At 45.1% G+C, this 24,765-nt stretch overlaps 1 protein-coding gene across 4 annotated transcripts in view; it reads left to right on the plus strand.

The window, feature by feature from the left end:
- The first annotated feature begins 571 nt into the window (after positions 1-571).
- stj (voltage-dependent calcium channel subunit straightjacket) overlaps positions 572-24,765 on the plus strand; it is a 76,666-nt gene continuing 52,472 nt past the window's right edge. For 2 of the 4 annotated variants that reach the window (XM_022790108.2, XM_022790109.2), the window contains exon 1: positions 578-5,322. In XM_022790108.2, coding sequence (XP_022645843.1) covers positions 4,601-5,322 — 722 coding nt within the window. In that variant the 5' untranslated portion in view covers positions 578-4,600. Of the gene's footprint in view, positions 5,323-24,765 lie in introns of all 4 variants that reach the window. The other 2 variants (XM_086981740.1, XM_022790110.2) reach the window with 2 other exon arrangements.

Consider the following 24,765-nt stretch of genomic DNA (forward strand, 5'->3'; position numbering starts at 1 on the left):
AGGAAGCCAAGAATTGAGAAGTGCTGGCTTCGTGCATAGAACAGACGGAGAAGGCATCACCAGAGGCAGCTACTGCCTGTCTGCAGCAGCAGTAGCGGTGTTTAGGCCACTAGGTGAGGGAAAGAAGCTTCCTGGCCATACAGAACACTTTTGATGGGATGGAAATAGAGAAGCTGTGGAGGAAGCCAAAGCGGAATTCAGCACAACTCGGGGGCACAATGGGGCAGAGATAGGACAGACGGTGGGAGAGAACGAGAGGGCGAGGAGGAGAGGACTGGGCATATGGCTAGTGTCGTGGAGCAGTCTGGGTGACAGCCACGGAACCATGGCGAACTGGATTGGATGGAGCTAGCTAGGCAGATAGAGGGCTAAAGTTCGCTGTCGAACTGAGGCTAGTCGAGGGCGGGGGCATAAGACAGGAGGAAGAGGCAAGCAGGGACTACCGAGTACAGGAAGGCTATCGCACGTTTGCTTGCCAGAGGGCTTGGCGGGTCTGCGCGCGCAACCGATAGAGGATAGACGCACAAGCGGCAACGCTGGCGGCGGCGGTTGAGGCAAATGGAAGGAGAATGTCTCGTTGGCTGTCGGGGCTTCGTGGAATTGTGCTTGGTTGTCGCCGGTGGAAGATAAGTTGCCTGCAGGATAGGCTCACTTGGGCTGCACTAGGTAACAATGGTGGGGGGCATGTTGTGCCCTCATCATTCTTTCGATGTGGGTGCGCGCGTGTGCATGCATATGTGAGTTTGCCTGCGTGCAGGCTGACTGAATGTGTGTGTACTACGTTCCCGATGAGCTTGCCGTTGTACAGTCGTACTGCTGGTGCGGTTCTGTGAAGACATTGTACCCCTGCCATCATAACTAAGTCTGTCTGTTTTGGCGGTGTGCCTATACAACAACACCACCATCTTCATCAGCAGCAGCAGCAGCGCGGCGACGAGCAACGCCAGCAGCGTCCGACTCGCCTGTCGGCTATGTGTTAAAAGCTGTGGCAACGCTTCTGTCGCGGCTGACACGGCCGCTGCCGCGTAGGTCAGGGCGCCCTCTGTCCTCGTTCCCGCCTTTTGCAGGCCAGAGTGCTGCTGCTGCCGCCGCCGCTGCCGCTGTTCCTATCCTGCTGCTATGGCCTGTTTGCCCGGCTGGCTGCGTTGAGCCGTTGGTTGTTGATAACTTTGAGCTGTCTGCTGCTGTTGGCCGCGAACAAAAGCGCGCGCACTCTAAGAGAACGACGACAGTAGCGGCTGCTGCTGCGAGAATCTCGAGACACCACACGGCCGAGACGCACGAACGGTCGGTCGGTCGGTCGGTCGGTCGGTCGGTCGGTGCTGGTACAGAGGCAAGTCGGACCGATCCGAACAGAACGCCCGATGGTGGCTTCGAGTGCGGTAGTTAACGCCTGAAACAGAGCTGGCGAGCCGTGGTGGCCTGTAAAAGGTGCTAGTGCGAAAAAACCTGCGGCAAGGCTCCTACGGGCGCCAGCGTGCTGCTGCTGGCGGCGGGGCCGTTGATCATAGAACGACAGTGTGACGACTGGCCTACTTATGCTAATAGGAGTCCTTAGAAAGCACAGCAGTGACGTTTGCCGGTTCTGTCCTATTGCAATATTACTCTACTATTACACACTGCTGATGTGTGTACCGCAAACCAGCCATGCGACTAACGTGATTGTCTATGCGACTTACAGGCTAAGAGAAAAGCTGAGAAATCGTAACCAGAGAGGTTTTTTGAGCCGCTTGACAACAGGAGAGAGTAGCAATAGACGAACAATTCAAAAACGAAGTGAACTTGGCGACGGGTAGGCAAAAAAGTAAAAGTCGTTGCCCACTTGGTGGAACACACGATCTTACCGAACAGTACCGTTTATTTATTTATTTTGGGAACTCCCTCTTGGAAAACTAATCTATTTAGCCAGTCAGCGGACCAGCGGCAGCCGGTGCGGTAGGGGCCCTCGACAACTCGGCCCAGGCTACAATAAACAACAAAAATATCGACAACTACGAGCGGGTTTAACCGCGACCGATGTACTAGAGGCAACGACTCCTCGTAGAAACTGTGCCTAGTATCGAACGAAAGAGTACCTCTCCACGAGAACCAGCTCAACAACGATCGAGAACCATATTGCAACGAGACTACTACACCTGTAACCGGTTGCTGCAGCTGATACGTCCTGGAGAGGAAACCGCGCAGTGAAAAATTGTTATCCGGAGATAACGGGGTATAAGCAGGAGCTATCGACGCAGTCCACACGCTGTACAGGTGCGGTTCATTGTTTCCCTACTACGAGACCAATTTCAGCAACAGAAACGCTCAAGTGTCCCGCGTGGAGTGATCATCTTTTCAACAAATAGCGTTACCAGTGGCAATAGTCATCCTTGTAGCTTCGTTCATGCGAGAAGCAAGCGCATATAGTGCATCGTCTGACGGTTAAAGGGTCGCTAGACTTGAAAGTCACTTTGTTATACGAACGTATGAAAGTGTTCATTAATAAAGAAAAACACGACAGCAGTGGCAATAAACGTGTCGCAAGCAGTAAAGCAGCGGACGATTTCTGTCGTCATTTCTATTGTTGATGATTCAGTCATCCCGCCGTCGATCGCCGTCGTCTAGCGTTTTCCCGTTATGATAATTCGAGCAAGCCACCGGCTACCAACAATGTAAAATAGCCATCGATGCAATACTGTCACTATTAACGTTAGTGCAATGATCATGTGAGCAGTCGCGCGCCGTGCGCTTCACAGCTTATAGTGGAACTTGATCATCAGTTTTCAACTATTTAAGTTTTGTGCAGAGACCATTTTCTCAAGCGACTAACGTAACTCAGATCACTTCTGTGACAATTAGCGTTTTTCAGTCGTCCTGCTCGTTCCGTAGAGTAGTTCAACCTAATCTTCTTCATTATTGCCGTTCACCCGTCCACTCCAGGTTCCCGCCATAAGTTAAAGGCTATCGACAACATAAAAAGGTCGAATACTTTAGACGTGGAGGAACGCCGCCGATTGTTGTTAAGTAATAAAGGACCAGTCAACCAGAAGGTATCAGCTCTGATCAGTAAATTTCACCTTTTCTTGGTTCAAAATCAAATCGGTAGCCGAAAGTTAGCTCTGGTATGTCGATATCAGGGTGGCCCAGCTTTCGGTGTTGATGTAAGAACGCGAAGCTGGTTTAGGGAAAAGTAGCAAACAAACGTTTCTGTGGAAAAAGGAAGAGATTAGTATATTGAAGGAAAGCCGAGACTGCTCGAAAAAGCAAAAATAGACAAAGACAGTTTTTGTTTGTTTTTTTACTTCCTTTTACTTCCAATTGCTCATGTATCTCGCACAGCGAGTACCGAAGAAGCGGGGAGGGGGGTTACAGCTTGGAGTTGCAACGGCGAAGCAGTCGCACAAAAAATCCTGCTACAGGGGTAAACAAAGCAAGGAGGAAAACTAAATTGCGAAATAATTGTTTCTGTCATCCTCCGACGGCGAGATCAACCGTTCAGCGATAACAGGATCTAAATCCAGTGCTGTCCTCCTCTCGGGTTATTGGCTAAGTCGCAGCTTATTCAGCGCCAGGAAAATGGTCTGGGTTTGTTGCATCAACTCTATTTCGCTATGAAGTCAGCCTGATCGACAACGGTGCTAAACCACACGCAACGCGACTGCTCCTGGTCGCCAGACGATGATAGCCAGTAGATGACTAATTAAGAAAGTAGATCAGAGATCGGAGTCAAGATTAAGTATGAGATTAAGCCGTTCAGCAGAATATCTTCATTTCATTTCATTTGTATGCCAGTTATAAACTAAACACAGCATACAACTATTAGAGAGGCCAAGAAAACTAAAGAAGAAAGAAGTTGGTAACTTGGAACAGAACCGAAGAACCACAACCAAAGTCCAGAAAGGACTGAAGTTAGATAACGAAAATTCGAATTCTACTTGCGGTTGCTACCGATTGCGTTGTTTCCATGTAGAACAAGTATCTGTTCCCGCCCCTCCTTCCCACGTTTAACTTTCTGTACGTCATGAAATCAATGCGCCAACACTGAACAACGTCAACTAAGCATTGAATGTCTTTGTCTATGAGATCGTACCATCATCAGCCCGGCTACAGTACGTGATTCGTTTACCTGTACATAAGTCAAGTTCAGAGATGGTAGCCTATGATGTGGTGCTTTCGGCTTAACGTTTGCCAGATTTGTTATTCAGAAATTCTCAGAAAGCAGTAGAGTGCTTCGGACGGAGTGGATCTTCGTAACACGTACGTCATCGTAGTTTTCTAGGAGTTACTTGTGCGTCCGTAGTGCCAGTTCTGCGTGCGTACGCAGCAGAACTTGAAATCATCGCCGTTGTCACCTAACGGTGTTAAGCGTTCGTTGTACCATTTCGCAGACGCGGCATTGTTCACTGCGCATTTCTTGTACGAACTAGCATTACCATAGTTATTATCGTGACTTAGTACCGTGCTCAGTACTTAGTTAGTACCGTGCTTACGATTAGATACCGTAGCTCGCCTGTAGCCTACCCACAGAGCAGACTCCGCTACGCTGTCATTTTCGTCGGTAGCAACAACTGCACGAGTGCAGTTGAAACAGCAGGAGACGCTATAGAGACGTCCGGCGACGATGAAAATTCGGCGGATGTCGCTACTAGAGGCTCGAGGCTCAGGCCCCCCCCTTAAAGCACACGACGACGAGAGGAGCGATCGTTCACTACTCGAGAGCGAACAGATCGGCGTCAACATCAGCGGTTCAAACGTGCGACGCCGGCCGCGCGCCCGACCCCACCTTGGCTATGGGGGCCGGAAAAGAAAGGCAGCTGCGGGGCCGAGCCTGATCCTATTAAAAGGAAGAAATAACCAGTACAGCCGATCCCAGCAGCGATGTAATGCGAATCGTTGTAGCCCCCAAAAGTTTCCTCAGTTGTCCTCGGTGTCTGTACTCATGCCGTCGATCATATCGATATCAAGATCAGTGCCCAACTCCACGGCAGCATCGCTATCTTCGTTAGCCACAAAACAGAAAATAAATCAAACAAATACTGCAGATACATTAACAAGTTCTGCAAGCAGCATCACTCCTACTGAAATTGCGAAAACAAATACGTGCTGTGATCATCGTACTAACAATACCTCAGACTCATTGACGATGCGAGCGCCACGACCGAATAATAGTCGAAGATTAAGGTGTCGTCCATCACAAAAATGTCCGCCGTCACTGCAACCACGACCACGGAAACCACTACGATTGTCGCCGTTACCACATCTACTCTTCTGCGCAATGTTGTTTGTGGGATCAACTCAACTCGAGCGGGCCCATGCCAAGGATCAGGACCTCATTGGACATCAGTAAGTAGCAATGAACAGTTGAGATCATTTTGCGGATGAGACCTGTCCGCTTGCCCGACGATAGAAGTTTGTTTTTTTTCCAACTTACGAAATTCCGTTAACTTTGTCCTAAACACGTTTCATAATTAGTTCTAAACTATGAGCGTTTCTGAGAGGTTCGCCGAAAATTTATTCAAACAATGGAGAGAGAATTAAGTTGATCGACATTGAAATTTAGGTAGTTTGGTTTTCACTCTGTATGCAGTTCAGTAATTAACAGTTGTTTCGCGCGTATAATTAATCCATTGTGTGTTGGTGTGTGCGATACAGATGTGTCTAGCTCAGTCCAGGTAGCTATATTTACCATTTAATGCAATATTGCTGATATCGTTTCGCTTTTCTCATACATAGCAGTGTTTTTTTTCATGTTATTATTGCTTATTGGCAAAACAAATGTGACGAACAAATTGTATTGTCCACAACAGTAGTGATAATTGTTATCGACTGTGTAAAATGCGTGTTTTTCAACGCGAATGCAAAGCTTTATCGCCGTTCTCCATTGTTATCTATAGCTAAAGTTGGCTGGATTACTGGCTCGATTAACTGATGGTAAACTTCGCTGAGACGATGTCGTCTGCTAAACTGGCGCTCTCTAGGTTTGCCAAGCTCCCTTCGGGCCTTGTTTACATTGCACTGCGGCAGACGGGAGGTTAGGCTACGAGTCTGCCTGTCCAGCTAGCACTGGTAAACCGTACGCTCAACGGAACCCGCTCTGCGTCTGCGCATGCTGGTAATACCGGTAGTATTGCTTTCCATATCTATATATATGGATACATCCATACGTGTAAAATTCCCCATGGTGTGCTTGGGCCGTCTGGACATGGCCAGGCCGCATGGCCAGGCCGCGTCGTCAAGCCAAAACGGTCGGAGGCCAGAGTCCAGTCCCATCACACCGCAATAGCAGCTATCCTCACTCGCTGCGGTCTCCCTTTCGCCCGCCGGCGTTTATATGAGTGGTGCCATAGACGAACAGCCCACCACGGGCTCATCTTTCGGCCTTTTTCCCGCTGACGCTAGCTGACTTCATTAGATGTTCGATTGTGCGATATATGCACGATAACAACACGGGTCGCGCTAACATGTCATCGCAGGCGCTATTACCGCCGTGGCCACCGTCCTCTCTGTCGAAATCACGTGTGTTCGCTAGAAGGTCCATGCTTCCGTATCTGACTAGTCAGTCGGCCAATTGTATTTCTTTGTATTTGCACTAAATATAACGAATAAACCGACGAGCGGAGTCAGCAGACCGGGCGAGGGCTTGGATCTAGGCGCCGATCGAGGACAATTTCAGAGGCTTAGAACCTCTGTGTCCAGTATATGGAAGGTGAATACTATACTCGAGTAATGTATGTTTAACAAAAGCACAACGACTTATAAAAGCAACAAGAACAATTAGATGACCAAGCCGTGGTGTTGTAGCAGTTATAGGTGCACAACTAGCTGAGCTATATTCCATGATCCTGTAGCAGTACACAAACAGGATTGCAAACCTACCGCCCCTTGGCCAGGCGACAACAAACCTTTTTCGGGTGCGCGCTGGTGCACTCCGACTAATGCTGCTGACATGCGTTTGACAATGCTGACACGGCAACGATGCGTTCACTTAAGTGAGCTACGGTTTGTCACGTTTCTGTTAATGGCCAGCATCCCTGCTATCTAGAACTACTGGCTGCTAGGTTCATCAGCTCCATTCCTGTACTATAGGCCATACTAACCGTGAGCCTACGTTCAAAAGCAGGGATTGACGACGAACAGTGGTATGCAACGTCATGTGGCTAGGTATATATAGAAATCTCAGTCTATATAGCTGATGCACTAAATGCTCATTGGAACAACGTTAGGTCTATAGGTAAGCGATTTTTAGCCCTGCCATATGATCAGGGCGACTAAACCGTAGTAGATCAATAACGTGTTAGTTGGTCAGTTATAAAGTGAGTACCAAACGATCTGTCTTTATTCAAGAGGCGAGCCGAGCACGTACGTATAGCTAGCTATATTATGTGTTACGGTGATGGACGTTAAGCGCTAGCTCGCAAAAAGTACATGCAGTAGACAAATGCGTTAAAATATCTCCGTCTTTGTGGTAGAATCGTTGACCTTATACCTTGACCGGTGTGCGCATTGCGTGTGGGTTGCTCTTCAGAATGCACAGCGGATATGTGATAGACACCCTTCCGATTAACCCTTCCATGATGTTACGTTGTACAGACAAATAGAATTATAAAGTAAATAGGTTATATCCTTTTATTGGCACATAATTTCCCATTGTAAAGAACAGATTATAATCAATAATTACCGAGCTGGAAGGCGTCGCGTTTGCCTTAAGCCTAAAATCTTGATAGAGAGTTCTTTGCCGTTTGAACGTTTTCCCTCGAAAGATATCGACGTTATCATTTGACCGGTCAAATTCATTGGCTCGGTAAATGTTTAGTGCATTGTGGCTATTTTTTGCTCTGCCTTTTTTGCTAAAGACGTTCGCGACACATTATAGTCATCTATCGTAGAGCCATAGAATACGAACAACAAATGGATTAGGAAAGCCTGAATCTGTTCAGAACAATTTCCGAGTTGAAAAGAATATAGGGATGCTGTTTTTGCTGTGCCCAGGAGAAATGGTCCAGGAGAACCTTGCGCAATCGCCGCACTGAGTCTCAATTGCGTGCCGTTCTAAGTTTACTAATTGAAAATTCTGAACATATAACGATTTTTCTTAGTACTTCTATAAATTATCATTAGCAGAATTAATAGGACATTGATAATATTTTCTTTGGAAGAGGCCCATTGTTATTTTAATTTTTAAACGCGTTGCGATAAGGATACTCAGCTCTCGATATACTCTTGAAACGGTACCTGCGTAGCACCAAGCCACCACCGCATGCCTTTTAGCGTGTCCGTGCGTTCCCAATATCGATGTTCTATTTTTACTTTTAAATTATTTATTATTCAAGGGGCGTAAGGGGTGGCATTGGTGCCAGCTTTCTTATTTAAACGACCCAATTTCAAGCATGATATGAACAAAAGGTGCACAAAGCTAAGATAGCATAATTATCATGTTGTTATAATAAATATATGATTGCTAAGTCGAAACATTCTATATCGAAGCAATGTACGTCTCGGCTCCGTTGACGTTAATTTACGCACATTTCACAATAAAAATTACTTGTACATAATGTATAAACGTGTACAATAGGATATTGAATTATTTTCCGCACAAAATGTGATTTCCCGCAGTTCTTCTTTGGCAGAGCTGTACTGTTGAAGCCATCCTTTCTATGTAAATATAATTCAACAAGGTAACCGACACTTAACCGAACGGGATCATAAACATTCCTAGTATATTTTATGTGTGTCGTTGACGTCGCCACCGACAGTGACGATTTCGTGGGGCAATACAGCGTAATACCTTCTCTACTTTATGTGATAAACACTGCCTGTTCTTTTATTTAACAGATTACATTGTTTAACTAATAGCCTGCGGAAACTCATACAGAAAACGATATTATGGAAGTCACTAGTGGACCGCGTACGCCCACAATGAATCGCTATGCCTATTTGAAATTAGTGTGTTTGAGTGCATTGATATGGGATATTTCATAATACGGGTTATGGCTATGAGGGCGTACTCTCTGAAATAGTACTTTGAGCAAGCACTTAGAGTGCTTACGAATCATGCAAAGCACCACAACACGAGGTGTTTATGTGGGAGTCCTGTTCAATTCAAAGCAATGATACCTGATAAGCTAACTTTTACCATTAGCTAGCGAATAGGTGGAAAATGAAAATTGACATCTTGTGTGGATTTTAGGGCTTCGTATATAGCTTGACTAGGTTTTATAATACGCGTAATGAGATTTCGTGCGTGGGACTTTCCACCGTCGTATTTACACTTCTGTGCTTGGGTTTAGAGAACTTGAAAATAAACTTTTCCCCTTCGAACTGTTTACCATCGCCTGGCTTTTGAATATGAAACTGCTTTATCTGTAGTGCGATTCGTGTGGAACAGGGCGTTCAATTCAGCATTTGTTTCGATTCGTGCATAAAACGAGACGTTCGGTGTCCTATCATAGAAGCAGCTCACCAAAAAGCTGAATTCGCTAGTCATGTAGGACACTGTCGGCCAGCCTTTAAACACGTTAGAAAGTTCGGTGGTGGAACTTTATATTAGAATGTTGTAAAACTCAACTACCTCTATAGCCTGAGTGCTATCTAAAAGATCACTAGCTTCAGCTTTAGAATAATAAATCTTTGGCCAAAGGACTGGCACTGACACAGGTTTTAACAGTATACTACTAAGAAAGACTAAATAAAACGAAAAGACAGTCTTTACTGCAGGCTTGACTCTTAAATGTTACGTCCAGTAGACGCAGGTAATGCCGCATGTTACTATATCTGATACAATAATCAATAACTTGAGTGTGAATGACCGAATCACAGCAGCACCTGTATAAGCTTAATACAATTGTCGTATCGAGGCTCATTAGTGATAGCTAATACTTTCCTTTGTAAGCCTGGAAGTATGAAAAAGAGCCAGCAACGAACTCGATTAGTGTCAGGGCAATTCTGCCTACGAGAAAGTAGGTGGACATAGCCACCCAGTACTGTGATACGTGCACCGACATATGCTCTACCTGGAGGCAAAATCTGAGGACTCAACTGAACAAGAGCAGTTGAGTAGTTATTAAAATAGACTGCCATCCTATAGCATGATCATTGGCTTGTTGTCCTGGCAGGCGCACAAGTGAGCTTTCCGTTGAGGGCGACACCCTGGGTCATCGTGGGTGTGGAGCGTGTGATGGAGAGGGGGTAAATGGATGAATATAGACAAGAGTAGAAAATCAGGGCAATGGGCAACTCCAGCCTTCTGCATGAAATCCGCCATTGTCGCTACTGCTCACCGAAGTTCTGCTGATGCCTCGATTGCCGGCTGCGACATGTAACGACGGTAAGGACAACAACAAAGACTCATTCATCACAGCTCCCCCCTCGCGTGAAAGTGAGATGAGCTAGGCGACTGGTTCCTTCGTAGGCCAGGGTGTACGGTAGTAGCACTGGAGACTCTACTTAAGCCCACCAAGAGACGAAAAATATACGGCAGCAAACATACATAAGACGAGCCAGGCAGGCCCCAGTGATCTTTTTCTGCTTTTTCCTTCGTCTGCGATCTATGTATTTAGGTATGTTGTTTTTGATGATGTCGTTGACGATGCTTGCGTTGAAGCTGCTAGCTTAATGAAAGCTGCCTCACTGCTAACCCTAAGTGTGTTGCTTGTACTGAAGGCGGGCATGAACTCCTGGAAGCATCTTCGGGACGACGGGTGATTGGCCTGCCGCTCTAACCGTGCATTTGGGTCGATATATTTATGACCATGTAAGTGAGTCGCTCCAGGCCATGCATGTACACGAGGCTGACGTTAAATGACTCCTTAGCAGCAAAGGAACGGTACTCGGAATCGTAGTGCCGTTGATGTCTCTATAGCTGTTGCTTCTGCAGTCACCTCTGTCCTGACTCTATCGAAATGCCAGAACCCGATCCTCGAAGTCATGCAACCACCGCTAAACAGAAGACAAGGGTTTATATCAAAGACGGAGTCTGTTGTTGGTTTCCGTGATAGTCGGTTCATACGGCAGTCTGTGTGTTGCAATATATTAGTGAACCCCAAATATGTGTGCACATGGGAAATGCCGCCTTTGCCTTCGTCACGTGACCAGTTGAAAGGAGCGTCACACTGATCAGCATGGCATGCTCGGCCATAGTGCTGGAACTGGCACGTGGCATAATGGGGCTTCACATAGATTACATTGCATCTAGTCAGCCCAGATTACCTTTGTCCTTTGTATGTGGGGTGATCGCTTCGGTGTGGGTCGGGCGCACGGGTCTTAGAGGCTTAACCAGTAGATTCGTGAGCGGCTAGCCTTATACAATGCTGTACGGGTATGGCGATACTTCCCGTATTATTGCACTTCAATTATTTTTCTCAACCGCTTTCAGACCGAGCAAAAGGCAAATTGACCATATATCAATAGGGGTTAGGGAATACAACAATAAGGTGTACCAGTACGAATATGTAGATAGCTTTTCCTGGCAATGGCTAGGAGGATAAGCTACTGTCTGGATCTATATATTTTCCCACTTGATCCTGGCCTCATATGCCAAAATCTATAGATGGCTGTTCTTTATAGGCGTCGGTTTCATAACAATTTGTGTAAAAAATAAGTAACACCTTTGTAAGAGAATGGATAGTTTGATGTATGGATTGCCTATAGGTGGTGTGCAAACGATCAATTACCGAAAAAGTAATAATCTCAAACTGTGTGCGGTAAGCTAAGCAAAGTAAGCTTGTTTAGCTTAGTAACTTGAGGGTGTGCGGAAAGCCTAAGACTAACGCAGAAAATTAGGAGAAATATACGACCAGGGATTCAACGGGAAATTTTCTATCTACAGATAATCGAAAAACTCTGTAGGGGTCTGATCAATTCAAAGGGTTGGTTCGGCGGCTTGAATAAAGACAAAATCCTTGTTTGAAGTTAATTTACCTGCTAAACTGGGCTTCCAGCTCAAAAGATGCTGTGCAGCCCCTGGCCGGGAAGAGTATGGGCAAAGGAAACAAAGACAACTTCTCTTAAAGTATGATAGTACCTGTTGCTGCGAACGCTCAGTATATATCTTTTTGCAATTGGGTGCACAGCTAGCGCATCAGAGAGAGGCTCTCGATCGGCTACAGCACATTGCTCTCGATGCATCAAAAGTATTGTATACTTCTTGAAATAAAAAATTCAGTTATATGAGTGTACGCATTTTTCCGTATACACTCAGTAAGCAAAAACGGATGCCAGCTGGTCCCAGCTTTAAAAACATTATACTTGCTGAGAATCCGAGAATCGGATGTATGAAAAATCGACAACTACTAGAACGTATTAGGGTTCAGGGAGCAAACGTTTTCAAGTCAGAGCCCCATGCCATTTGGCTTGGCGTATGACTATTGGCAGCTCATTTCTGTCCTTGAAGCAGTAATATCTTAAACAATCGAATGTGAACTGAGGGAGCGTCAAGCGACGTGGTTGAAACCGATCTCAATACATCTACGCAGATTAGCTTAACGCTTAGAATTAACTTCCCTTCATTTTTCTACGGAATCTAAATGCACTGCCTTAATTATTTCACCGTTTCTACTCTACTAAATAGTCGGCTTTGAAATTTAAAGTTTTCAACTCCATATAAGGTTCTACGTGTGAAGCTCAAAGCTAGTGTATCTTCTTTACTTAACCATACGTAGTAAATATATTCATCATTGAGTCTATGACGCACTTAACAATGTTTCATTGTATTCAGAAATGGGCTGTATTTGACTAATTTATCTAACAGCCTATATTCAACTAAGTGTAATAACGGGGTGACTCCTTCTGTTTTACGGTGTTGATGCGTGGCTTTGTCGGCCTAGCTTTGTTATTCATTTATTATACTAGACATGGGAAACATCTTGACATTATTTAAACAAAAAAAACCTCTGCTACCTATTACAGATTATAGGGACGGCGTAAAAACTTGGAAACATTCATTCGTGTTTGTATTAAGGAGGGAGAGGAAAGTGACATCCACTATCCTCTATCGCAAAGCTGTTTCTAGAGTCAACATCAATCAGCACCACAAAGTATAACAATTTCGGAGGTAATCGTAATCCGGATTTTTGCGTTTTTGTTGTTTGAAGTGCACAGGTTTCTCTAAAACTATTTCGGTAGCCGTCCACAGCCCGTGCAACAGCGCTTCTAGAGAAATAGTCAACGCATTTTAGAAAATGTTTGGAGTTCTTCGGAGCTGTTGCGTTCAGTGTTTGGAGAGCCTAAAAATACGTGGACGACAAAGCCAACCCCAACGGTAGCATCACGGGAACCTTTAGCCGGCGAGCGAGCCGCCTCATCTATTCTGTGTATTTCGTACTCCCATTTTGTTAGCCAAGCCAGCCATTTGCAGTAAGCGATTGGTTATAGGATCAAACTGGGACAGGCCATCGACCACGGCGGATAGCCGGCCTTTCCAAGGAGTCGTGCCAGGAGTCTTGACAGCACGGCCTAAAGCAGCATCAGCAAGAGGTGGAGGGTGGGCGGTAGGGGCAGCGGAAGAAGCAGCAGAAATAGCAGACGCAGCGCTCGTTCCTGCTCCACCAGAACGGCTGAACGGCTACGGGCTAACTGATTCTAGGACTTTACCGTAATCCTTGCCAAGACGAAATGAGGACCATATACCCCTATATCCTTTCCACCGCCTCTTCCCATGTGACTGTCTTCTAGGTTGCTTAGGATACCTACTTACTTGCCCCACTGCCAACGGCATCAGTACTGTTTCGGCTGTGCGCTATGCCAGTAGCCACATCTACCTAGCAGCCCCTTTTGATGCTACAGATGCCTGTCTACCAATCTCGCCGTAGCCATACTACTAAATGACGCTGCCGCTGTGTCGACACCGTTTGGTGGCTGTTCTGATATTTACCTTGCCGCCTTCCTGAATGATTACCACGCGATGGACTCGACATTAGCTACTACAGCATAATATTACATGGCAAACAGGGTGGCCTATATAATGCGATACGTTACCGCCTCACACCACTATCAAGCAGCTACGGTTGGCTAGTGGTCTGTATGTAGTATGTACGCTTGAGTACAAAAAGAACAATCTATATATAGTTGGATTATTGTTTCATTATTGTTTAGTGAGAGATTAGCGAGCACTAAATAAAGCAAGAATGATTACTTAATAATATCGTTGTTTTCTACAGACTGATCCAGCTCAATGAACCAATATGAAATCGTTCGAAGCATGAAATTAATATCTTATTTACGATGATTGTTATTATATTCGATAACCTTCCGAACACGCAAAAGTAATGAAACAACGTAGCCTCAGCTTTGTGATTTTACCGTCCCCGCAACCGGCGTCGGCATCCGAAAAGCGTTAGACCGATGCCTAGCAAAAATCCTCACGATCTTCTAGTCGATCAATGGGTAGATAAAGTAAATAAAATAATTGATTACGGAACGAGGCTTAGCTAGAACCATACTAAGCAGGTCACTCGCTGAAGGATACTGTATAATCAATAGAACCGTCTGGCGCTAGTTTCAAACAGGTCCTAAATCACTGACTATCTTCGTGAATATGCTAAACTTGTATTGATTTTATTCACTTTGATAGTTAAATATGATGTAATTGCCTTCTGAGAATTGCGATAATAGTATAGCTACTGGGAATGCATGTCTTAAATTGCCAATGGGGCTAGCCTGTGGAGTATAACGATGATCAATAGGAAGAGGCAAAAAGGCTTAATGAATGGGTCATGGGATATTTTAGGATTTGCGTACATAAACGAAACGGATAATCACATAATGCCCATGTGACAAATCGATATTTTGCAAAATGGAGAAGAAGAAGCGTGTCAATCCTGTCGAATCTGACTATGGCCTACAATTTGCCTCCAAGAAACAGCTTTCACCCAATCAAACACAAACAGCCTCAACATAGCCTTGCTCACTGCTAATACTGAAAGCTGATTGATTGTTCGGTGGTCGGTGCGAGTCAATAAAAGATAAAACAAATCTTCCTTGGAACGTTTCCACCAATAATTTCTGGACACCCTGTAGGAACTATAGGCCTATGCTTCTCTCTAGTCATGATTTTTGCTAATGCAAGCAAATTCTCTGCGGTTTATTGTGTTAGTGAAAGTTCATTTCGGTCGAGCTTCACAAGTATGACACAGGACTTCATTACGTGTTCTGTCTTATGAAACGTACTTCACAGTAGTGTTTTAATGACATTACTTTTTAACACCATAAAGCAATCGAGCTTTCCTTGTCCTACCATTATTCCGATAGGTTAAGTAGTACTGAAGGGCGGCATATTTATCTGTTTACCTATCCACCCAGGCATAATCTCTAGGCCTTGTTCGTTCGATGTATTGATAATCGAACTAGCCTCGTGTTAGTTATCAAATTCTCATGTTACGGCACAACTAAATAATCAGTTTATTTACCGTTCAGACACCTACTTTGTACCTTAAATTGTTTACCTAGTTGTCCTCAAGTGTAGATCCAGACATCCAGAACACTAGCCACGCGTCTTACTTTTTACGTTACCTTTATCTCCTCCTTACTATTATCAAGCTTTCTGTTATTTTTGCTATCATTCCATTCCCTCGTCGTCATATTGTAGAAACATTAATGAATGCGACATAGCTGGAGCTATTGTAGAGCTCCGGGTCTGCCATACCCTCGTCCAAAACTCGCGAACCTTCGGATTGCTATGAACGGCGAAATCGACCCACCGCCTGATGCTATCTTTTTTCAAACACTTTTTTGACACGTTCATTGTTTTCGCTGCCACTTCAGGGCTTTTTCGAAGACATACAAAAGCGAACACGGATCTACGCAGTGATTACCACCGAAACTAAATTCTTTTTTTCTCGGCCTCGTTTTGCTCCTCAGCCGCTTCCCCCATTTACACATTAACATCTGCTTCATCCTCTTCTTTTATTTTTTCGTATATCACTTGTTTTTCTACTCTTTTTCTCTCTTACATACATTTTTCATCAATGCTCTTCACATTTTCCTGCGTCGCCAGCCGCTGATGAAAAAACTGGTGGTCTCACTGGTAAAGGACTGCTGACTCTAGCGCTAGCTCTATGGTCGTCCGATTTGAACTTTATCCTCTGTTTCATTTTAGCCGTCACTTCTCGCTTTTCTGGCAGCGTCTCTGAGACCAGTTTTGTTGTGTTGGTAGGTCATCAGCAGCACAAGGAACTCACCTATAACGGTCGTCAGTTGGTCCGCCAAGCAATAGTCTATTCGAGACCCGTGGCCCAGCAAGGCCCGCCGCCATCGCCCAATGCGACCACCAACTGGGCAACTCAGCTCAGCCCAACTCAAACGCCGTCGACAGAACACTATGAAGGAGAACCTATCGACATTCGAACGTCCGCTGTTTCGGTCGGCGATGGACGGCAAAAGAAAGTAGCCATCCGGTGAATGGCAGGCCGACGTTGCAACAACAACGAGATGAAGGAAAAACGCTGCATCCATAAAGTTTATGAGGAGGTCCGCATAGTGCTTCTGAACAGGCGGGCAGTCTTGCCTGTTTGATTGGTTGGGGGGGACGCAAGAGGTTCTCCGGGTAAGAGTGAGCTAAAACGGCGGACGACCCGACACACGCTCGGGAGTTAGGTAGAAGGTACGGCAAGCAGGGAAAAGAAAACACATGCTATTCAAACTTAGAGCCAACTTTGGGTATCCCTGTGTACGGGTGTCCGATTAAGTATGTGTATCCTTGCCAGTGTTGTGGACAGGCACACACGCACCACACAAATTGTGTTCAAAAACACCCCAGGGCATCTTTCATGGGAGCAGCAGCAGTTCGCGAGTACCAGCGGTGCTCAGGCGCAGGATACGGTGCACTGCAGTGGCAATAGCAGAATCAATGAGTAAATGCGGACCCCAAGACCCGATAGAGGGACTAATGGCTGCCAACAAACGTTCGGGAAATCCAGTGAAGTACTGGTATGAGCCAGGGACAAATAGGAGTATGGAAGCGAATGCCCAGCATTGACGCAGACACACAGGAGTGGAGCGAAGCGGTGTCCCTTTTGCCTTTGACTTTCAGATTCGACCACAGGCTCGGGCTATGGGCCTTTCAGGTCTGCCCAACAGAGCTAGCAAGCGGAGTCTGTCGGCCGTTAACCTCTGCCCCTTCTTCTTCATCGCTTCTCTTCTGTGTTTCTCCATCGAGAAGCTGCTAACGGTGTTTTATCGATTCCTCCGATGTCGTCTGCCACAACGACGGGAAAACTGGACGAGTCACCGCCCGCAGTCAGAGCCCAGCAGCTAATGCTGAGTTCTTCCTCTTTTTGCAGCAGTACTAGCCGCAGCTGTCTTTCCTACCGGTTGTCTCTCGTCTCGTACCAGTGCCGGGCTAGAGTGAGCTGCTGCTTAAAATCCCTGTCTCGGACCATTCCTTTCTTGAGTCTTTTAGTCTTCCGTGGTTAGCTTTTTGTCCCATCCCCTTTTTGACTAACCAGTCAAGACACGCGGGCGGGGCAACTACCATGCCGCCTTATGATATTGCAGTCAATTCGGTGCTATATCCCCTGAACGCAACACAAAGGAAATGTTGGCTTTTCCTTCTTTGCAGATTTGTAGCCCGCCTGCTCCGCCTTCACTTTGTGGTCCGCCTGACACTGTAAGGGCTGCCATCTTTCGCATACTTCTCGCTATCTTCGTATCCAAGATTCTCATGCTCAGACTCAATCTTCCCTGCACTCTCCCTTATCTTCTTCGTATCTCGTGTTTCAACTATTATGGCCTACCAGCCCTACAGACTTCATATAGCGGCAGTAGTGGCATCAGACGTAGCAGACAATATCTTTACGGTTGTTCAGATACCGCTTTTACCTCGATGGGTTAGCTTAGCTGTATAAAACGAGATATTTCTCCGGCTAACTATGGGTAGACTGTTATACTGCACAGAGACAACGGTGGCGGTGGTGATGATGACAATGATGGTGAAGGCTGAATTGCAGGAGTTGCTCGAATGTTTGCAGTGGCTAGGTCCTCCGCTTGGTTGAAACGGTAGCAGTGAGCGTAGACGCTGTCAAATGAATCACCTAGCCTATAAGTTTGAGTGAAGAGACGAATTAGCACAATTCGGAATGATTTTGTTTGCTATTATGCAAAAGCTATCAGCACATGCCACGGCTACTTATCATCTGTCCATTTTTAACGTTAATGGTTTCCAATGGAGATTTGAAAACACGTGCCATCTTAGAGTGCACTAGCTAGCTACAGAGGAAAGGCAAAGAAGCAAGAGAAGGTTAAAGGGTGTTATGCGTGCTTCGAAATCCTGGATCTGAGCAGAACACCTCAATAAGGCTAAGCCTCGTATGTATTGTCTTAACTGTACGCGTACGTACACATTTACAGCAAGCTTCACATTAAAGAGTTTTAAGATATGGACATTTCGAATAGAGGACGACAAAGAAAGGATGGAGCTAAGCAAAATTCCTCGTGTGAGCTGCTGTCTTTTTGTTAGGTTTACAGCACTCAGTTGGCCGGTATCACCTGAGGGTGAGAATAACCTTCGAAAAGTCGAATCAGTTTGGCTTGCAGTTAATGTAACGCTACACGTTCCAGACAGCAGACCAAGACACGTTGGCAGGCGTTAAGGATTGGGTTAGTTTTTAGAAACTAATCTAAAAACGCTCATCATCGTGTTAGCGGTCAGCGCAGGGCGCCTTTGTGCTTCAATGTGTTACCATTCTGTATGCAGGCGCAAGAGGTGACGGAGCGCGGGATCAGGGATCAATTATACCTGGCCTTGTCTTCATCTTTAGATCAAGCCAATTAACACATTTGTTCCCTACAGAGCTAGTTAAGGAGGACAACTGAAGGTTAAGGCAAACCTCAGACTTCGACTAGGTCGTACGTCCCCGGTTAAAGTTAATCACCTATGTATACACTTTTTTCTCTGCTTCTATTAGACTGAACGCCCATGTTTAACATGCCATTTGCTTGCACCGAATGATGATATGCATTAGTTAAATATTCTATGCAGTTCTGATTAAATAATCATCCTCCCGTCTCGCGTTCGATGTCATGGTCCCTTCTAAAAATAGAAGAAGGCCTTTGCCTTTTAACTTTGTAAAGAAAATATACGTTTCTTATGACGCACCCTTCCTTCAGCTGATGCTTATGCACATTATTTCTGAGCCCTTCGGCTGGAATCGTCTGTATACATTTGTATAATGTGTGTGTGTAACTATGCTTCCGTTCTATGCGCCAATGTACGTACTTGTGCCCAAGTTGTCGGGATGTTTAGAACCTGCTTTGTTCTGTTCAGCTCCTGTTCGAAAGGAAGGACGGCTTGTAAACTCCGTTGAGCTTCAGTCCCCCCAGGGGTGCTTTTGCTGTGTAAAAGGTTACTTCTTTTTTTCTCTTCTATTGGGGCGGATTGGCGCAAAACGGCGGCAAACGACGCAAACGTGAAGGAAAAAAGTCATATGCAAGAGGGAGACAGGAAGTCAGAAAAGCAAAATTCGCTTTAGCAAGGGCACAAACTGAGTCATGGTTATGTCGTCTCCTTCCGCTAAACCGAATCAAAGTCTCTGCTTTACTTCCGCTCCACCCTTCCAATGAAGAAGTGAATGAGTTTTTCACAGATCCGACGTCTCGCTGACGATCGACGTCTCTTACCCACTTCGGAAACGGATTGAGCTCGAAAGGATTCGTGAGGCGACGACTCAACCCCATTGCACTCTAACAGTCACCCCTCAGTGGCATGAAACGCTGTAGTGTTACAACCTTAACCGAAAGCACAACTTCCGGAGAACGTGGCACTCCGTTACAGCCTTTCCTTGGCCTAGTTGTTGGATATGGCGCCTTGACTGTAGCTTCGCTTGGCCTAACCGGGGTTTCCCGTTTTTCTATTTGTTGAGTTACCGCTACTAAGCTCGGAGCCGAAATCATCCCATGTGAGTAGCTTGTGCCATTCCCGATCTAACTGCATCGTCGCTAATTGTTATGTGAAAATTCGCTTCGATGGCTGTGGCTGTTGGACTATTGAAGTTTTGGTAGAGCTATGTTTTTTTTGGAAGATATGCTTCAGATTTTGCCGCCAGCGATCCACCAGAGTCAGCGGGAAATAAAGCATCGACACAGGAGAAAGACAGACTGGCTGGCAGGTGAGTACCAGCACGAAAAGTCTGTCGTTGCTCTGCCACCGCCCCTGCCGCCATCTGCAGCGAAGCCGGGAAAGGGCCAAGAAGCAAGTCTGAACCAAACCAAATCGGGCGGTCGATCGTCAGGCAAGCAGGCTGTGCCAAAAGGTAAAATGGGGAGCCACCGCTCGTAATGTGAGCATCGCCTTCTTCTGCTTCTGCCTTGTCTTTATGGAAAAAGGCTGGCAGCTTCCTTGCCCCAGTGGCACAGTAGGTTCCTGCGCTCGTAGAGAAAAATCCCTTATCGTTCATCCCAGGAAAAAGGCGTTGGTATGGTATGGGCAACGTAATAGGAGGAAAAGGAGAAGACAAGGTTGAAAGCAGAGGGGCAGAAGGGGATGTTGGAAAAAAAATGTGAAAAAAAAAGGTCGGGTGTAAGTATAGAAGGACCAGAGAGCTTTACCATAACGGGTGGAGGAGGCACTATGGCTGCAGTGAAAAGAAGGGAAAAAACAAGCAAAGAAGGGAATGTTTCTTGAAGTATTTCATGCCTTTGCCGCCATCTAAATTGCGACTACTGACTGGCTGGCGCCATCCGAAACACTTATACGCACACATCCATAGGCCGTTGCCTGTCTGACGTTTGATCGAGGGCTCTATCGTCTGCTCTCCTATCTTTACTTCAAACTCTGTTATTCTTCCATTGCTTCTCGCTGTTTCAACGAAAAGTAGAGAAACGCGGAGTATTTACCCAGTCTCGTACGGACGGTAAAGCAGCCCCCATCGTTCATTCCACATACCCCTATTGTCGCTGTGGCGTTGTCATTGCCGTTCGACACTCTGCTTGCTTCACTATAAGGATGATCGTCATTTTCGCCAATAACGGCGGTGTCGGAACAACTCAAGGTAAAGACCGACGGAAAACGGACAAAAAATATGAAGAGCAAAAGGCTAAAGACGGCAAAGAAAAACAGCATGGAGTGCAGACGAAAACAACAATCGACATCAAACGTTTTGATAGAAAGAAAGGTGAGTGAATTGGCTACATGTATTGAGAGACGAAAAAAAAGGCGAACGTAAAAATCTAGACGATGAAGGGAAAATATAATAAACAAGTGTACAACGGACGGGAAAGTGTAGCTCGAAGTTATCTACAAACTGAGCAAATAAAAAAATAAATCATATTAGAGAACTTACGAAGGTAATTGGTGAACAATAGATGTGCTCGAAAGGCTATAGATTACTGCTAAAAAGAAGAGTCACACTTGGCTAATAACAGCAAGAAGTTAGTTGTAGAGGCGGATGCGGATTGATAGTCTGCTGCCATCTTCCTTATATAAAAGAGTACATACATAACAAACTCTGGAAGCAAATGGAACAGTCAGCATCTTCAAGCGGAGAGCTTCGAACACGTTTCTGTAACGTAAGCCATTAGCACTGAATGAAAACAAAAAGGCTCGATAATACCTTCTACCCGAAGTTAGCACCAAATGATTATTTTAGCTCACTTTATAGAGTGATTACTCGTAAGGCTCTTAGTATACCTACATGCGACAGTTTTATGTGTTCATTGGTCCAGTTAGGTGGAAATGCAGCGCTTCGCGTTATCTGTGGATCTAAGCTCAAAGACAAGACTGCGGCCTTGTCTCACACAAGTCGCTACAAGTCGCACCACAACCCAACTATTCTAACTGGCAAAAAACTGATTTATTTAGATTTTGTAGTATGTTTTTAGTTATTGCATTAACGAGTTGGTGCACATCAATTTTCCGTGATGGCGTAGGGTGCAAGACAACGGATACAGACAAAATCGTTCTACGCCTAAAAAAAGGCTACGCAAGAAGTGTTACAAGGTACAGCACATTTTCGGTGTACCTTCGGTATACGTTACCGTTGTAAATGTTGATTCCTGGAACAGCCATAAGCGTTGAAATAGATATATCACTCCCTGATAAAACGGCATCCTCAGCCGGTTCTTATCAGTACCATCTCGCCTACACCTGTGAGTCAATTGAATTAGGTTTTAATAAAGTTGATACATCGGCCCCCCATAGATCTACTTCTACATACAGTGTATCAAACTAAGCAATCAAATCACAAACTTTCAATGAATTTAGTCTCCGTCTAGTCATGACAGTCTACGTGAAAGTTTTTAACGACCGCCACGGCTGATATCTCTGCCGCATGTCGTGATGCCTGCGGTGGAACGATTGTAACTACGATTTGAATTCCCAAGAGAAACGCGCGCCGTCCAGTCTTCTTCGCTGCTTACGTTTCCAGCGCATCACTCGGCTTAGAGCACCGGCTCTGGCTCTGTAAGGGCATGAAAAGCTGTCAGCTGTATTACGGACCGAGCTTCGAGGTACCGATATTCCACGAATCTTATATATATATATATATATATAGAGCTGGTACACAAGCTAGCGACGGTCCAGCTGCTGCTGATTAACCAACTGCCTCGACCTAATGCAAGAGTGCTAGTCAATATGTGAGCCCATAGAGACATCTACATCTAGTATGCAGCGCCATTCCTGACCGTAATCATTATTAGATTAGTGTAAAGGACTTATGTTCTAGGCCTTCTTGTTTTCTTGTGAAATGTCGCAATTGGCGTATAAGTAAAAACCACTGGCAGGAGATCTCATGCTGCTCTATGTACATATCTTTTTTTATTGATATCATAGAACTGTACTTTCGCTTTCTAGAGTAGATCGCTTTCTCTTATCACATTGTTTCTAGCCGAAACATATGCTTACACGTGTCTATGGGGGTCGAAAAGGACCATTGCAAACCGGAATTGAATAGGAAGCTGTTCGATTGTAGTTGCTGATCTCCTGCAGGTTAAAGATTAGCTCATCCCTTCTCCCGATTCTGCTTCGATGAACAATACAGTTCTTGTTCAAGTAGCCATTGCAGCCGATGACGCTGCAACTATCCATTGGAGTTTCGTGGAAACAATAACATCGTCTATCTCCAGTTTACTATACAGCTTAACTCCGGTCCTGAGAGAGAGAGGTCGTTTCGGTGCAGAACAGTAAGCCTTCGCATGTTATGGTTACAACCTTCTAGAGAATCACGAATAAATGCTCACTGAGCATAAGAAGCAATTTTACCCCCCTGCGATTAGTTATTACGCAATGTCGATGAGCCCACATGGGAGGGTCACGTCAACGAATGCCCCTACATTTGAGCGTTTCATAACATGATAAGTCTGGTTATGACAGGAAGAAGAAATTGAGCCAGCGAAGAACGATACGTTGTAGACAAATCACACTGTGCAAAAACTCTTGAGATATTGCGACAAAAATAAGGCACAGTAATCTTTGTTGTGCAGTTTTTATTTTCCACATATAAATGTTTGTTCTTCAAGCACTACATACTTTTGTACTAATACAAAGCATATACTTCACAATTCGGAGTCGGTGGGCAAAAACTAGGAGTATAGATTGATTTTATAGGCGGTAGGCCAGTCTTTAATGTAATACTAAGCTTTTTCGCAAGAACTGTCCTGAATGAGGGAAATTTGTTTCCAAATGTATAAGGTCACTTGAAACCACGTTTATTTATACAATAAACAACGTGAATTGTTGTCTACAGACAGTGCTATATAATTTACGAGTTTTTTGCCTTGTGACCCTTTTAGCAGGCCGACGAAAAAAACTCCCTGCCCCAACTTTGCCCATATTCGTTTTACCTTCCCGTTTGTACATATATACATATATATATACTTTCACTCATATGTTTTTTTAGCCTTCGTTCTGCCTTCGGCAGCTCAATCACCGTTTCACCGTTTTGGAGCAATCTCAGAGGAATCAATTGGAAAGCTAGTTAAGTCGTTGGGATAGTGCTTGTTTATCCACAGACACATTAGTAATCAGATTTCATTAGGACTACGGATGGGCCTTTGAATGGCCACTGAGGATGTTTTCAACTAGCATTTCTTCACTATTCTAATAACTTTCAGGAGCCAGATTCTTTGCTTGACGAGGGTAGTCATCAATCAAAGTAAACGAAAATATGTCACACTAAACACATGCAGGTAGTCCTATATATAGCAGCGACAGCGAAACGTCCTGAAAAAGGTTCTGCTATTACGGCTAATGTTGCTGTGATTATTGGTCGAAATGTGGCTGAATATGCGTGAAGCCTGTAGTGATCGGTAGAGGAAAGTCAAGTTCGTCATTGGATCTAGTGAGCCACACTGTGGCTCGTCCAATGATGTGGTATGTAAAGCAAAGGAAAGTGTTCCTACCTCTACCTCCTGTTCCTATGGGAATCTGGGTTAAAAGCGCCACTTTCGCACGTTATGCTATCGCGGTAAAGCAGAGGCAATTTTGATGAGAAAAGGCTGTTGACTCAGTTCCCACTTGGCCTTCACGAAACGGTCTTTCCTAGCCATTCACACGTGACCAACAATATCGGTCTCTTATTGCAAACAGGAAAAGTAACAATTCGTTAGCTAAAACTGTGGTCTAAAGAGGGACCAGTGGCAGATGTATTGAGGGTTGTGCATTACATCTTACTACTACTTCATACCCTTGTAACAGCTCATATGAGGTACGAACGAAGTAAGGCAGAGTTTAGCATCCATAGCAGATTTACCTCAACGGCCTTCGCATTTGAGCTCCATTCCTTTATATGATAAATTATAATATATATATATATATATATATTATAATAATTATATATATATATATATATATGTGTGCGTCTT

The sequence above is a fragment of the Varroa destructor genome, unplaced genomic scaffold, assembly GCF_002443255.2.
Source record: "Varroa destructor unplaced genomic scaffold, Vdes_3.0 BEIS01000002.1, whole genome shotgun sequence".
Classification (NCBI taxonomy): domain Eukaryota; kingdom Metazoa; phylum Arthropoda; class Arachnida; order Mesostigmata; family Varroidae; genus Varroa; species Varroa destructor.